General features: G+C 42.7%; 1 protein-coding gene across 1 annotated transcript in view; it reads right to left on the bottom strand.

The window, feature by feature from the left end:
* LOC112214385 (SLIT-ROBO Rho GTPase-activating protein 1-like) overlaps window positions 1-1,446 on the bottom strand; it is a 30,428-nt gene extending 28,982 nt beyond the window's left edge. Inside the window, 1 exon segment of the mRNA XM_042298133.1 lies at window positions 848-1,446. Within this exon segment, the coding sequence (XP_042154067.1) occupies window positions 848-914 (67 nt within the window). The 5' untranslated portion in view covers window positions 915-1,446.
* Window positions 1,447-13,499: the final 12,053 nt, after the last annotated feature.

Here is a 13,499-nt window from a genome sequence, read left to right as displayed (position 1 = left end):
AAATGTGACATTTAACAGAATCAGTGTCACGTGGAACACCTGTACAGTCAGTCAGTGCTCTCCCCAGATGCTTCCCTCATCTCATACCGTACCACAGGACATCGTGGTGGGGAGACGGTGCAGTTCCATAGTTACAGCACTGTGCAGAGGTCCGATTGTCACAGTAACCATAACACGCCTCTCTCCTTGGGGACGTCAGTGAGGTTGACAAGACGATGAAACCTACGCCATGTCCCACTCCCACCATACGCAGAGTGCAGTGCTCATTATATACAGTTTGTCAGACACACCGGGGGAGGGTGCCCGCTGCAGTCACAGCCTCTGAAGTAAACCAATACATGCAAACCATTAGTGGAACAGAACCAACACAGACAGAGAGACATTCAGAGCTCTCAGCTATGACAAATACCCACTACTACTCCACTCTATACCCACTGACTGTAGTGTAGCCTACTACTGGCAAACACCCTCACTTCCACATGGCTGAGAATGATCAAGGGTGCTGCAGAATCCGCCCCTCATCCTCTCCCCACCAGGCACCTTACAGCACTCAGGATGAACCCAGAGATACTAACTTCTCATTATGAGGTGTCATCCCCACTACACATCCATTTTCCAAACAAGCCATGTGTGAGAGGCGGTTGATCAGACATAATAGGCAGGTGTAGTGTACATGGACAGGTGTGTGTGTGTATATGAATGTGCCTATGAGAGAGGGGGATGTATAAACACGAGGGTGTGTATGAGGGGTGTATATGTGTGCGTACATATCGGTGTGTGCATGTGCGCGGGTTCGCGTGGGTGTGGATGTGTGACGCGTTAGTGATAGTTTCTTAGAAAAACATACCTTTCACCTGGCTCTCATACTCTGCAATTATCTCCTTGTCCTTCTTGCTCCTGACCAGGTTCGACATGTCGGCGCACTAACGATGGTCAATCAGATAACGGTCCAAATATTGATTATTCCGTTCCACCGCGCGTCCACGATGCCCGAGGCACTATCGCAAACCACAGGTTACATACTAGGGAATAGATCCACTCACTGCCGCAACAACAGAATGTATTATTCCTCCCCAAGGGATGGTGGATACAACGCTCAATCATCCAGAATCACCCTTTCCATAGAGCCGCCCGTGACCGCCTGAGCCATGCTACGGGTTCTGTGAGCTGTCAACTGGGAAGCAGGTAGTAACAAATTCCCATTAGCAAGCTCAATGAGCGCGGCAGAAGCCTACACACACTGGGCTGCGGTAAGAGAGGGGTGCACGCCCACTAGGTAATCCAGCGGAACACTGGTCCGTCTCGTTCGCCGGAGTTTCTCCCGGGGTGTTTGCGTGAGTGTGTGTACTTTATGTCTGTGACCTAACCCTGTAGTAACCTTTCACACAAACTATGAGCTACGCTAAACTGCATGCTGCTCAATGCCATGGGAAAGGGTGAAACTCGGGGGCGTGTACCCAGAGATGATTGACAGTTAAGCCGACAGTGACCACTTAAGCCTTGTTCACATTGGCAGTTTGAAGTGACTCAAATCTTTTTTCGATTCGAGCCCGTTCTTTTTAGCTGCAGTCATAACAGGCAAAAAGCACATGGAATCAGATGTTTTTATTTAACCAGGCAAGTCAGTTATTTAGAACAAATTATTATTTACAATGACAGCCTACCGAAAGGCCTCCTGAGGGGAAGGGGGCTGGGATTAAAAAGAAATGAAAATATAGGACAAAAACACATGACAGGAGAGACAACGACATAAAGAGAGACCTAATACAACATAGCATGGCAGCAACACATGGTAGCAGCACAAAACAGGGTACAAATATTATTGAGCACAGACAACAGCAAGAAGGTGGAGACAACAATACATCACGCAAAGCAGCCACAACTATCACTAAGTGTGTCCATGATTGAGTCTTTGAATGAAGAGATTGAGATAAAACTTTCCACTTTGAGTGTTTGTTGCAGCTCGTTCCGATGCCTAATGGACTCCCGACGGGGAGTGGGCTCCAATACCTTGTGGGCAGGGAGGGGTACGGCCCAGAGGAACAGTGTTGGGTTCCTGTAGATGACATTCTGGATCCCAACATCATCCGTGACTTCCATCTTCGCCGACCGGCCTCGGGGCCGTTACTCTGGCAGGCATCGTCCTGTGGCTACTCCCCTCCGGCGTTCGACCTCGCTAGTTTACTAACCACCGGTCCTGGCAACCATCATTACACACACCTGACATCATCATGAGGCACACCTGGACTCCATTGCCTCCCCTTTATCTGACACTCCCTTAGGTTCATTCCCCAGGCAGTATTGTTTCTGTGTCTCATGTCAAGAAACATGTTGTATCGTTCCATGTTCCTTTTTTTAAATTAAACTTATCACCTGCGCCTACTTCTCACTCTGCATCACAGTGGCCAAATTTTGTCATCAAAGTCTGGCATTCTCTGGATTAATGCTGCTTTCAAGACAACTGGGAACTCAGGGGAGGCCAATCAAAGCTACTGTAGACATAACGTGACTTGATGTCATTATCTGTGGCCAATCACCTTGAGCCTTCATGGATGGGCTCAATGGCAGCACCCAAGGGGCTAGAATTTTAGAGCTCTACCCTTAGACTTGGCAGTGACGTACTGTAGAGTCCCCATGAGTGACAACACTGAGCCAATCACTGCACAACACTCCGTAATTTCTGTTGGCTTGCCCCACCACAAAAAGCACTGAGCTAGGCTGAAACACCTGCATTTTGGAGCTGTCTTACTCAAGAAAACAAAAAAGAGACCATGTTTGTATGTGGCTTTGTTAATCTCAATTATATTTTTTATAGTGTTTGCAAACTGATATGTGACAGGTATTAATGCCAAAATAACATGCAGAACAGGCAAGTCCAAAAACATTTTGCTAAAAATGTGGGGCTCAAAAGGCCCTGAATGACGGGTCGCCACGGATGACTAATAGGTCAGTTATTAAAATCCTAATTAGGTCATTTGTGAGATTCATTTAGAGGGGGTTTGGGTCAGCAGTGCAACACAGGTGCGTGCCTGCAGGTAGCCTAAAATAACTTGTTTTCTACAGTATGGAGGAGACACATTTCAACTCTTTGATGTAAGTGCTAACAGAGAAAGACTGGCTATAGTTGAAAGGGGCTCTAGAAGCTTGCATGAAATAGAGAAAATTACAAGCCTTATTAGCTGCGTTTACACAGGCAGCACAATTCTGATCTTTTATTGGCAAAATATCTGATTGGACTAAAGACCAATTTGTGGCAAAAGAACACAATTGGGCTGCATGTAAATGCAGCCAATGTTGCTTATTGAATTCTTATTCTGAGGACACAGTACTGGATTTAACTCTAGCCAAGCATTAATTAGAAAGGCAACCAATTAACTGAAATCTACCAATAAATATTCTATGGAATATTGTCATAAATATAGCTAGATATATCTGGAGTACCTCAAATAGTCCTAGTTGGCCATTTTAATTTACCATGTTCATAACCATGTGGGAAAGTGGTATTTACCAGTTGGATACATTCACATGCTTTGAACAGGTTGAGAAACGCGGATTGTTTCAATATACCCCTGCCTACATGTACAGAGCCTTCAGAAAGTATTCATGCCCCTTGACCTAGGAACATAGACTACATCTATGTAATGTTCTAGTCCTTTACTTTTTCCACATTGTCGTGTTACAGCCTGAATTTCAAATTGATTAAATTGAGATTTTGTGTCACTGGCCTACACACAATATCCCATAATGTCAAAGTGGAATTCTGTTTTTAGAAATGTTTACAAATTAATCAAAAATGAAAAGCTGAATTGCCTTGTGTCAAAAATGAAACCCCTTTGCTATGGCAAGCCTAAATAAGTAAAGGAGTAAACGTGCTTAACAAGTCACACAAGTTGTATGGACTCACTCTGTGTGTAATCGTGATTTTTTGTATGACTACCTTATCTCTGGATCTAACACATACAATTATCTGAAAGGTACCTCAGGTGAACAGTGAATTTCAAACACAGATTCAACCACAAAGACCAAGGAGGTTTCCCAATGTCTCGCAAAGAAGGGCACGGTGAAGTTTTTGAGCATGGTGAAGTTATTAATTACACTTTCGATGGTGGGTCAATACAACCAGTCACTACAAAGATACAGGTGTCGTCCCTAACCCAGAGAGGAAGGAAATCGCTTAGGAATTTCACCATGAGGCCAATGGTGACTTTAAAACAGTTAGACTTTAATGGCTGTGATACGAGAACTGAGGATGGATCAACAACATTGTATTTAATCCACAATAGCAACCTAAACAACAGAGTGAAAAGAAGGAAGCCTGTACAGAATAAAAATGTTTGAAAACATGCATCCTGTTTGCCCTAAAGTAAAACTGCAAAAAATTTAGCAAAGAAATTAACTTCATGTCCTGGATACAAAGCGTTAGGTTTGGGGCAAATTAAAGACTTACCCAGAAAGACTCACAGCTGTAATCACTGCCAAAGGTGATTCTAACATGTATTGACTCAGGGGTTTGAATACTTATGTAAATGAGATATTTCTGTATTTCATTTTCAATGAAATATTTTGAATTCAGGCTGAAACACAACATGTGGAATAAGTGAAGGGGTATGAATACTTTGAAGGCACTGTACATATGTACATACAACTGTCATATCCCAGCACATTGATATGGCACAGGTACTCCCTGTACATACTGCAAATTCATTCGTGTATTTTTTATTCCTCGTGTTTTTATTTTCTTAATTTGATCTCGGCATCGTTGGAGAAGAGCTCATACGTAAGCATTTCACGGTGAAGTCTACACCTGTTGCATTCACGGCATGTTACAAATAAAATTGTATTTGATTTGATTGGCTAATGGCAACAAGCTAGGTCAACCATAAACTTAAAGTACAGCTATCATGCTTGTAAACAAATGATAGTGTTAGAAAACCATATTAATAGATTGCTTTTTATAAATACTGTTTTGTTGTTGCTGAAGTCAGAGGTCAGCATGTGGGAGAAGTCGGAGATGACGTCAGAGGTCAGCATGTGGATTTTTCCAAGTCGTATGTGGTAAAAACCATCTTCTCACTTGGTTATGAACACAGGGTTAGTTTTGGAATGGGAGTTTTGTTCAGGGCAGGTGGGGCCTGTTTTGAGCCCCACCTGTTTAGCAAAAATTATATATATACACACAGTACCACAATCAAAAGTTTGGACACACCTACTCATTCATGGGTTTTTCTTTATTTTTACAATTTCCTACATTGTAGAATAATAGTGAAGACAACAAAATTATGAAAATTACCAAAACACCAAAATTTACAGTTGATTTGTCAGAGGATAAACAATCCACAGAGACAAACTGATATCTTTCTGAAAGATAAGATCTAAACCAGGCCAGAACTTGTCAGTGTAGACCAATTTGGGTTTCCAATCTCTCCAAAAGAATGTTGTGATCGATGTTATCAAAAGCAGCACTAAAGTCTAGGAGCACGAGGAGATGCAGAGCCTTGGTCTGACACCATTAAAAGGTAATTTACCACCTTCACAAGTGCAGTCTCAGTGCTATGATGGGGTCTGAAACCAGACTGAAGCGTTTCATATATATTGTTTGTTTGCAGGAAGGCAGCGAGTGGCTGTGCAACAGCTTTTTCTAACATTTTTGAGAGGAATGGAAGATTCGATATTGGCTGTTTTTTTATATTTTCTGGTTCAAGGTTTGGCTTTTTCAAGAGAGGCTTTATTACTGCCACTTTTAGTGAGTTTGCTACACATCCGGTGGATAGAGAGCTGTTTATTATGTTCAACATAGGAGGGCCAAGCACAGCAAGTAGCTCTTTCAGTAGTTTAGTTGGAATAGGGTCCAGTATGCAGCTTGAAGTTTTAGAGGCCATGATTACAATCATCAATGTGTCAAGAGATATAGTATTAAAAAACCTGAGTCTCTCCCTTGATCCTAGGTCCTGGCAGAGTTGTGCCGACTCAGGACAACTGAGCTTTGGAGGAATACGCAGATTTAAAGAGGAGTCCGTAATTTGCTTTCTAATGATCTTTTCCTCAAAGAAGTTCATGAATTTATCACTGCTGAAGTGAAAGCCATCCTCTCTTGGAAAATGTTGTTTTTTGGTTAGCTTTGCGACAGTATCAAAAATACATTTTGGATTGTTCTTATTTTCCTCAATTAAGTTGGAAAAATAGGATGATCAAGCAGCAGTGAGTGCTCTTCAATACTGCACGGTACTGTCTTTCCAAGCTAGTCGGAAGACTTCCAGTTTGGTGTGGCGCCATTTCCGTACCAATTTTCTGGAAGCTTGCTTCAGAGCTCGGGTATTTTCTGTATACCAGGGATCTAGTTTCATATGACAAATGTTTTTAGGGGTGTGACTGCATCTAGGGTATTGTGCAAGGTTAAATTGAGTTCCTCAGTTAGGTGGTTAACTGATTTGTGTACTCTGACGTGGGTAGGTGGAGGGTGTCTGGAAGGGCATCTAGGAATCTTTGGGTTGTCTGAGAATTTATAGCACTGCTTTTGATGATCCTTGGTTGGGGTCTGAGCAGTTTATTTGTTGCGATTGCAAACGTAATAAAATGGTAGTCCGATAGTCCAGGATTGAGGAAAAACATTAAGATCCACAACATTTATTCCACGGGACAAAACTAGGTCCAGAGTATGACTGTGGCAGTGAGTAGGTCCAGAGAAATGTTGGACAAAACCCACTGAGTCGATGATGGCTCCGAAAGCCTTTTGGAGTGGGCCTGTGGACTTGTCCATGTGAATATTAAAGTCACCAAAAATGTGAATATTATCTGCCATGACTACAAGGTCCGATAGGAATTCAGGGAACTCGGTCAGGAACGCTATATATGGCCCAGGAGGCCTGTAAACAGTAGCTATAAAAAGTGAGTAGGCTGCATATATTTCATGACTAGACGCTCAAAAGACGAAAACGTCATTCTTTTTTGTAAATTGAAATTTGCTATCGTAAATGTTAGCAACACTGAGCCTTTGCGAGATGCGTGGGGGATATGGTCACTAGTGTAACCAGGAGGTGAGGCCTCATTTAACACAGTAAATTCATCAGGCTTAAGCCATGTTTCAGTCAGGCCAATCACATCAACATTATGATCAGTTATTAGCTCATTAAGTAGCCCTATATTAAGTAGCCCTACATTAAGTAGCCCTACATTAAGTAGCCCTATTTTGAGATATCACAATCTCTTTCAATCATGGCAGGAATGGAGGAGGTCTTTATTCCAGTGAGATTGTTAAGGCGAATACCGCCATGTTTAGTTTTGCCCAACCTAGATCGAGGCACAGACACGGCCTCAATGGGGATAGCTGAGCTAACTACACTGACTGTGCTAGTGGCAGGCTCCACTATGCTGGCAGGCTGGCTAACAGCTCATCACTCCCCCTAACTGGGAGGGGGCCAGAGACAATTACTCAATGCCGACACATCTTCCTAGCTGATTTACACGCTGAAGCTATGTTGTGCTTGGTGACCTCTGACTATTTCCTCCTAACATCGTTTGTGCCGACATGGATAACAATATCCCTATACTCTCTACACTCACCAGTTTTAGCTTTAGCCAGCACTATCTTCAGATTAACCTTAACGTCGGTAGGCCTGCCCCCCGGTAAACAGTGTATGATTGCTGGGTGATTCATTTTAAGTCTAATACTGTGGGTAATGGAATCACCAATGACTAGGATTTTCAATCTGTCAGAGCTAATGGTGGGAGGCTTCGGCGTTTCAGACCCCGTAACGGGAGGAGTAGAGACCAGAGAAGGCTCTGCCTCTGACCCTTTGCTTAATGGAGAGAACCGATTGAAAGATTCTGTTGGCTGAATGAGCGACACCGGTTGAGCATTCCTACAGCATTTCCTTCCAGAAGCCATGAGAAAATTGTCCAGCTGCGGGGACTGTGCGAGTGGATTTATACTACTACCTGTACTTACTGGTGGCACAGACACTTTCATCCTTTCCTACACATAAATTACCCTTGCCTAACGATTGCGTCTGCAGCTGGGCTTGCAGCACAGCTATCCTATATCCTATATACAGGCGATCGTTCTCCTGTATAGTATGAGTACAGCGACTGCAATTAGAAGGCATCATGTTAATGTTACTACCTAGCTTCGGCTGGTGGAGGTCCTGACGTCCAGATAAAGCGTCCGGGGTGAAAAAATGGAATGAAAAAAGTTGAGCGAGGGATAAACTAAAAATATAAACGGTAATTAAAAAGTAAAAACCGTAAAGATGGCAGGTATTAAAGTAAGGTTAGCAACAAACCACACAGCAGCATGTAAACAAGTTTTTCCGAGTTCCCAGTTGTCTTGAAAACACCATAAATCCAGAGAATGGCAGACTTTGGTGACAAAGTTTGCCCACAAGAAGGACTGCCACTCCACCTTCTTGTTCAAGTGAGCACAGCATATCAAGGTGAGTCCAAACATGTATTTTATGCTGTAGCTAAGAAAGCAATACTAAGTGTATGTGCCTCACCCAAATAATTTGGTCCCTTTCCCTCTCATAACTTAGCCTACTGTTCTGACTTGGTGGTGCACATGTAGCCTGTTTTAGAGAAATGTTAATTATCGAATATTGTAAGAGATTTTATTGTCTGCGTATATGCCCCCTTTATTATTCATATGATTCTGACTTGGTGTACAGGGAGAATACTGGAAGAACGGCCCATGTTCTGAATTCTGTCGCTGCTCATTTCAAAAGTGCTGAACAAATAGTGATATTGCCTACATCCGTCTTAGTTCTCTCAGTAATGTCTTCATTGAAATTACGGATTGCATCTGATCCACTCATCGTTCCCTTATGCCATAGTTTGTACATCTCAATTGTCAGTAGAAACCACATTTGTTTAAGCAAGTCAGCCATATCAGCTATGTATTTTTAAAGGAAGGAAATTAGGCTGAATGAACTGTTTCGCTGCCAGACAAGGCTCTGCTGATAGCCAGGTGTAGCGGTGGTAAGGATTCACTCCATAGTGCTGAAAAGAAAGCTCTGCTGTTGGGACAGCTTTATGTAGACTCTACAGGTTTGTGGGCACTGTTTGTCACCATTATAGTGCCATGAATGTATTGTTTAGTGTTGTGTAGTGGCTTTGCTGGCATGCATCAACATTTTGGGGGGGAGTTTGCCCCACCAAGATTGACATTGCCACTGCCCCCAGGACCTGCTCATTTCGCTGTGTGTTGATGCAGACTGGTCTGCCATCTCGTGACACTATGCATATCGACAGACAAGACTGCATCCTGAAGAGGGTTCTATGGCCCTGCTGCATGCTGCCACCAGATGGCAGTAGAGTCCTGCTAGTCACTCCACTCCATACATCCTCTGTGCCTAGCTCTTTATAGAATATTATTTTAGTTCTTATATATAGACAATAATACATGGTTTCTTGGTGGAGATAATGAATATGAGGTTGAAAAGTGGTAGAATTACCCTTTAAATAATATGTCAGAACACCACTGGCAGGCATGCTGTTGTGTTGGCCCTAGTGGTCTCCCATTTCTAGCTTGATAAATTAGGGATAGAGTGGATGTAGGATATGATACTGTGGGAGGGGTCTACATGATCATGTTAAAAGTCCTTCAGACTCGTCATGCTACTGGGGTGGAATAAAAGCTTGCAACCACACAGGCCCTTTACGGATAGAGAACAATCAATTATGTTGGGCCTGGTTGAGAGGTTAAGAGCATATGCTCATCTGCAGAAATCAGTGCATAGTCAGTCATATAGGCTTTGAGAAATGTTACTGTATGCTGTTACCATGGTGTTCATGCAAACAAACCCGCACTAATGACATCGGCAGACATCTCATCCAATCAGAGAGTTTCCGCTTCTCACTCACTATAATTTATTTACATGAATTGGATTACCTCATTGAGCAAAAATTGATTTCATTTATTAAGATCATTTTCCAAATTCTTACTTTCCACCTGTAACTATCGTTGGGAGATGAAGACACCGGTAACTTCCAGGTTGAGAGGAAGTAATGTTAGTTGAAGGTAAAGGTTAGTTGAAAATTTGCTGCCCAGGCTTTATGCTAGCTAAACTGTAGGATAGTGGGTGAAGTTGAGCCAAAGGGTTCGTTGAACCACCACTTGTTTCGAGGAAACCATACACAAAATGAATCATGTGACTAAATATTTAGGAAGAGGTCCTAAACCTAGCATGAAAGTACATCCTTGTAGCTGTGTGGGCTAATATAGTCAAAATGTTTGCCTTGGGGTAACCTTGAGCCAATGTCCATGGGGTATGTTGTCCGTTTTATGCATAATGGAGTCGATTTAGATTTAGGAAATGTACGCTTTTCCAACGCATGCCCTTACCTTGCACTTCTCAGTCGTTGGTATTCAGATTGACTTTATGCAGGCTCGTAACTGGCTTTGCAGGCAAGGTTCCCTTCCACAGTCTGAATAAATTTTATTCAACCGCTGAAAACCCTTGCTGGCCAACAGATTTTACAACATATTTTCTTGTAGAGTTTTTATTTAATAAGAGTTTCCAGTAGATGTATCTTAAGCTATCCCTTTAAATACGGTGTACCTTTCCAATTTTGTCGACACTCACTAGAATACATCGAAATAAATATTAGAAGGTGAAAAAAAGTGTACAATAGGGGTTGAACAATAGGCTAGTCCTATAAATCTATCCTAATCATGGAACTGTAATGACAAATGTCAGTCATCGTGAGCCGTGCTCCAGGTTTAAGCGGCTACGTATGGTCCGCGTTACATAATGATTCAAATAGGCTACATATCCCAAATTATTGCACAACGTTAGCTTAATACGATCTACTATTGCTAGCAACCCTCAGGAACAACTACACGGACGTGACAGGGAAAGGTAAACAGAATGGAATGATGCAAAATGTAGGCTACAAATTGAAGGAAACTAACACTACAAGTATGTGGGTACTACATAGAGTGGCTAATATTTAACATGGTACAAATTGCCAAATAAAATGGAAAGCCAGGGAATATAATTAAAACATTATAAAGCGCATAAATCAACTTGATATAGGTTCGGTGCTACAAAAGCCGATAGCTTGGTTAGCTGGTTGCCTAGCGTTTAAGAGCGTTGAGCCAGTAGCCGAAAGGTCGTTAGTTCAAATCCCTGAGCCGGCAAGGTGGAAAAATCTGCTGTTCTGCCCTTGAGCAAGGCAGTTAACCCCCAACAACAACTGCTTCCAGGGCGCTGATGAAGGCAGCCCTGCACCTCTCTGATTCAGAGGGGTTGGGTTAAATCCAGAAGATATATTTGGGTTGAATGCATTATTCTGTGCAATTGACTAGGTATCCTCTTTCCCTTCCCTTCCCTTCTCTTCCCTTGGGTCTCCAAATTTCATCCCTGCAAATTATGAGGGTTTACAATAAAAATGTCGAATTATAGCATAGCTATTTATAGCAGAAATACATGTCATGTTGATATGATTTTCAGTTTGCTTCCATATAACTGGTTTCACATTATTCTCCAGGGAAAAAATATAAAACAATTGCTCTTTGTATTTACAATCCCGTTTTTCCCGCTTCACCGAAGGTGGCTCCTCTCCCTGTTCGGGCGGTGCTCGGCGGTCGTCGTCGCTGGCCTACTAGCTGCCACCGATCCATTTTTCTTTTTCCGTTTGTGTCTGTCTGTTTTGTTTACACCTGTGTCCTATTAGTTAATTTCGGTGGGTTTCGGTGTTACGTTATTTCCCTATGTGTGGCGACTTCGTTGGGTGTGTTTCCCCACCTTTTGTTGTGTTGGGACTTTCAAATAAACATTGTGCTACTGGGACTTCCTTGATCTCCTGCACCTACCTCTTCTTAGGAGGCACGTAACACCATCCCAAAGGAATAGCTGGTGAATAGCGTAATATTCTCATGCTTCAAGGCCAGAACATGCATAGGGAATTAAGTTCCATTTACGCATGCATAACTCGGTCGGAATTCCCTCCATATGCATATTATTTTTGCAATGTATCATGCATATGAACTCAAGATAGTGATTTTTTTTATTGTTACAAAGCAGATATCTTCATGCCCCCTGTATACAAATGTAACACGCCTTGGATTGAGACGTGGTCAGCAGATGAGAAACCTGAATTAACAGGGTGAAATGACGGACAAATATTTTCGTACAAATATTAACAATCTAACACATTTTATCATGACACAACATATTAACATGCACTGTATTACCTGAACTAAACTGAGCCTTCGTTCATAGGATATAAAACATTGTTGGGAAAAAAAAGTTCGAACGCCATCTTAATCTCTTCTTTTTCTCTGGCAAAATTAAGACGGGCTGTTTGGTTCTTTTTTTGACAGCAGAGGCTTCTTCCTAGCAACTCTCCCATGAATGGCATTTCGATTCAGTGTTCTTATTGAAGCATGCACAGATAGCTGAGATGCAGCAAGGGAAGTCTGCAAATCTCTAATGTTATGTTTGGGTTGGATTTTACCTGAATTATTATTGTTCTTGTGGCTCTTGGGGATATTTTGGAAGGACGTTCACTTCTAGGCCCGAGTTGCTGTCATGCTCTCCATTGGTAAATTATTTGCCTCACAGTGGACTGATGGAGCTCAAATCTTTTTTTAATGATTTTATAGCCTTCCACAAACTGATGTGCTCTCACTACACTTGTCCTGATGTCCTCTGACATCTCCTTTCCTCCCAGCATGGTGTGCTTTGCATTCACGTGGATGGGTAACAAAACTAACTAGGTTTCTTATCTCTATTTATCAGAGTCCCGCCCAAACCATTTCCTAATGATCTCTCATTTGATTGGTTCATTTGGTACCCAATTATTTACCCACCTGATTCTACTTACCTACTTGATTTAATCAATGCAACTTGGGGTTCACTTATTTTTGCACCTGCATTAAATTCCTTTTTAATTTCATTTTTTTTCTACACGCATGATATGGTATTGGTAAATATAAACCTGTTATATCAGATCAAAAAGACTGGTTCTGATTTCATGCTAAAAACAACCAAACAGGGCCTCCCGAGTGGCGCAGTGGTTAAGGGCGCTGTACTGCAGCGCCAGCTGTGCCACCAGAGACTCTGGGTTCGCGCCCAGGCTCTGTCGTATCCGGCCGCGGGGCGACGCACAATTGGCCTAGCGTCGTCCGGGTTAGGGAGGGTTTGGCCGGTAGGGATATCCTTGTCTCATCGCGCACTAGCGACTCCTGTGGCGGGCCGGGCGCAGTGCACGCTAACCAAGGTTGCCAGGTGCACGGTGTTTCCTCCGACACATTGGTGCGGCTGGCTTCCGGGTTGGATGCGCGCTGTGTTAAGAAGCAGTGCGGTTGGGTTGTGTATCGAAGGACGCATGACTTTCAACCTTCGTCTCTCCCAAGCCCGTATGGGAGTTGTAGCGATGAGACAAGATAGTAACTACTAACAATTGGATACCAAGAAAAAGGGGTAAAAAATTTAAACAACCAATTAATTGTAGGGGTTCACATACGTTCAAGCAGCACAATACACTTGTGTGCGTCACAC

The sequence above is a fragment of the Oncorhynchus tshawytscha genome, linkage group LG15 (genome assembly GCF_018296145.1).
Source record: "Oncorhynchus tshawytscha isolate Ot180627B linkage group LG15, Otsh_v2.0, whole genome shotgun sequence".
In the NCBI taxonomy this organism is placed as follows: domain Eukaryota; kingdom Metazoa; phylum Chordata; class Actinopteri; order Salmoniformes; family Salmonidae; genus Oncorhynchus; species Oncorhynchus tshawytscha.
Note: the sequence above shows the minus strand (reverse complement) of the source record. Positions and strands in the feature narration are given on the sequence as shown.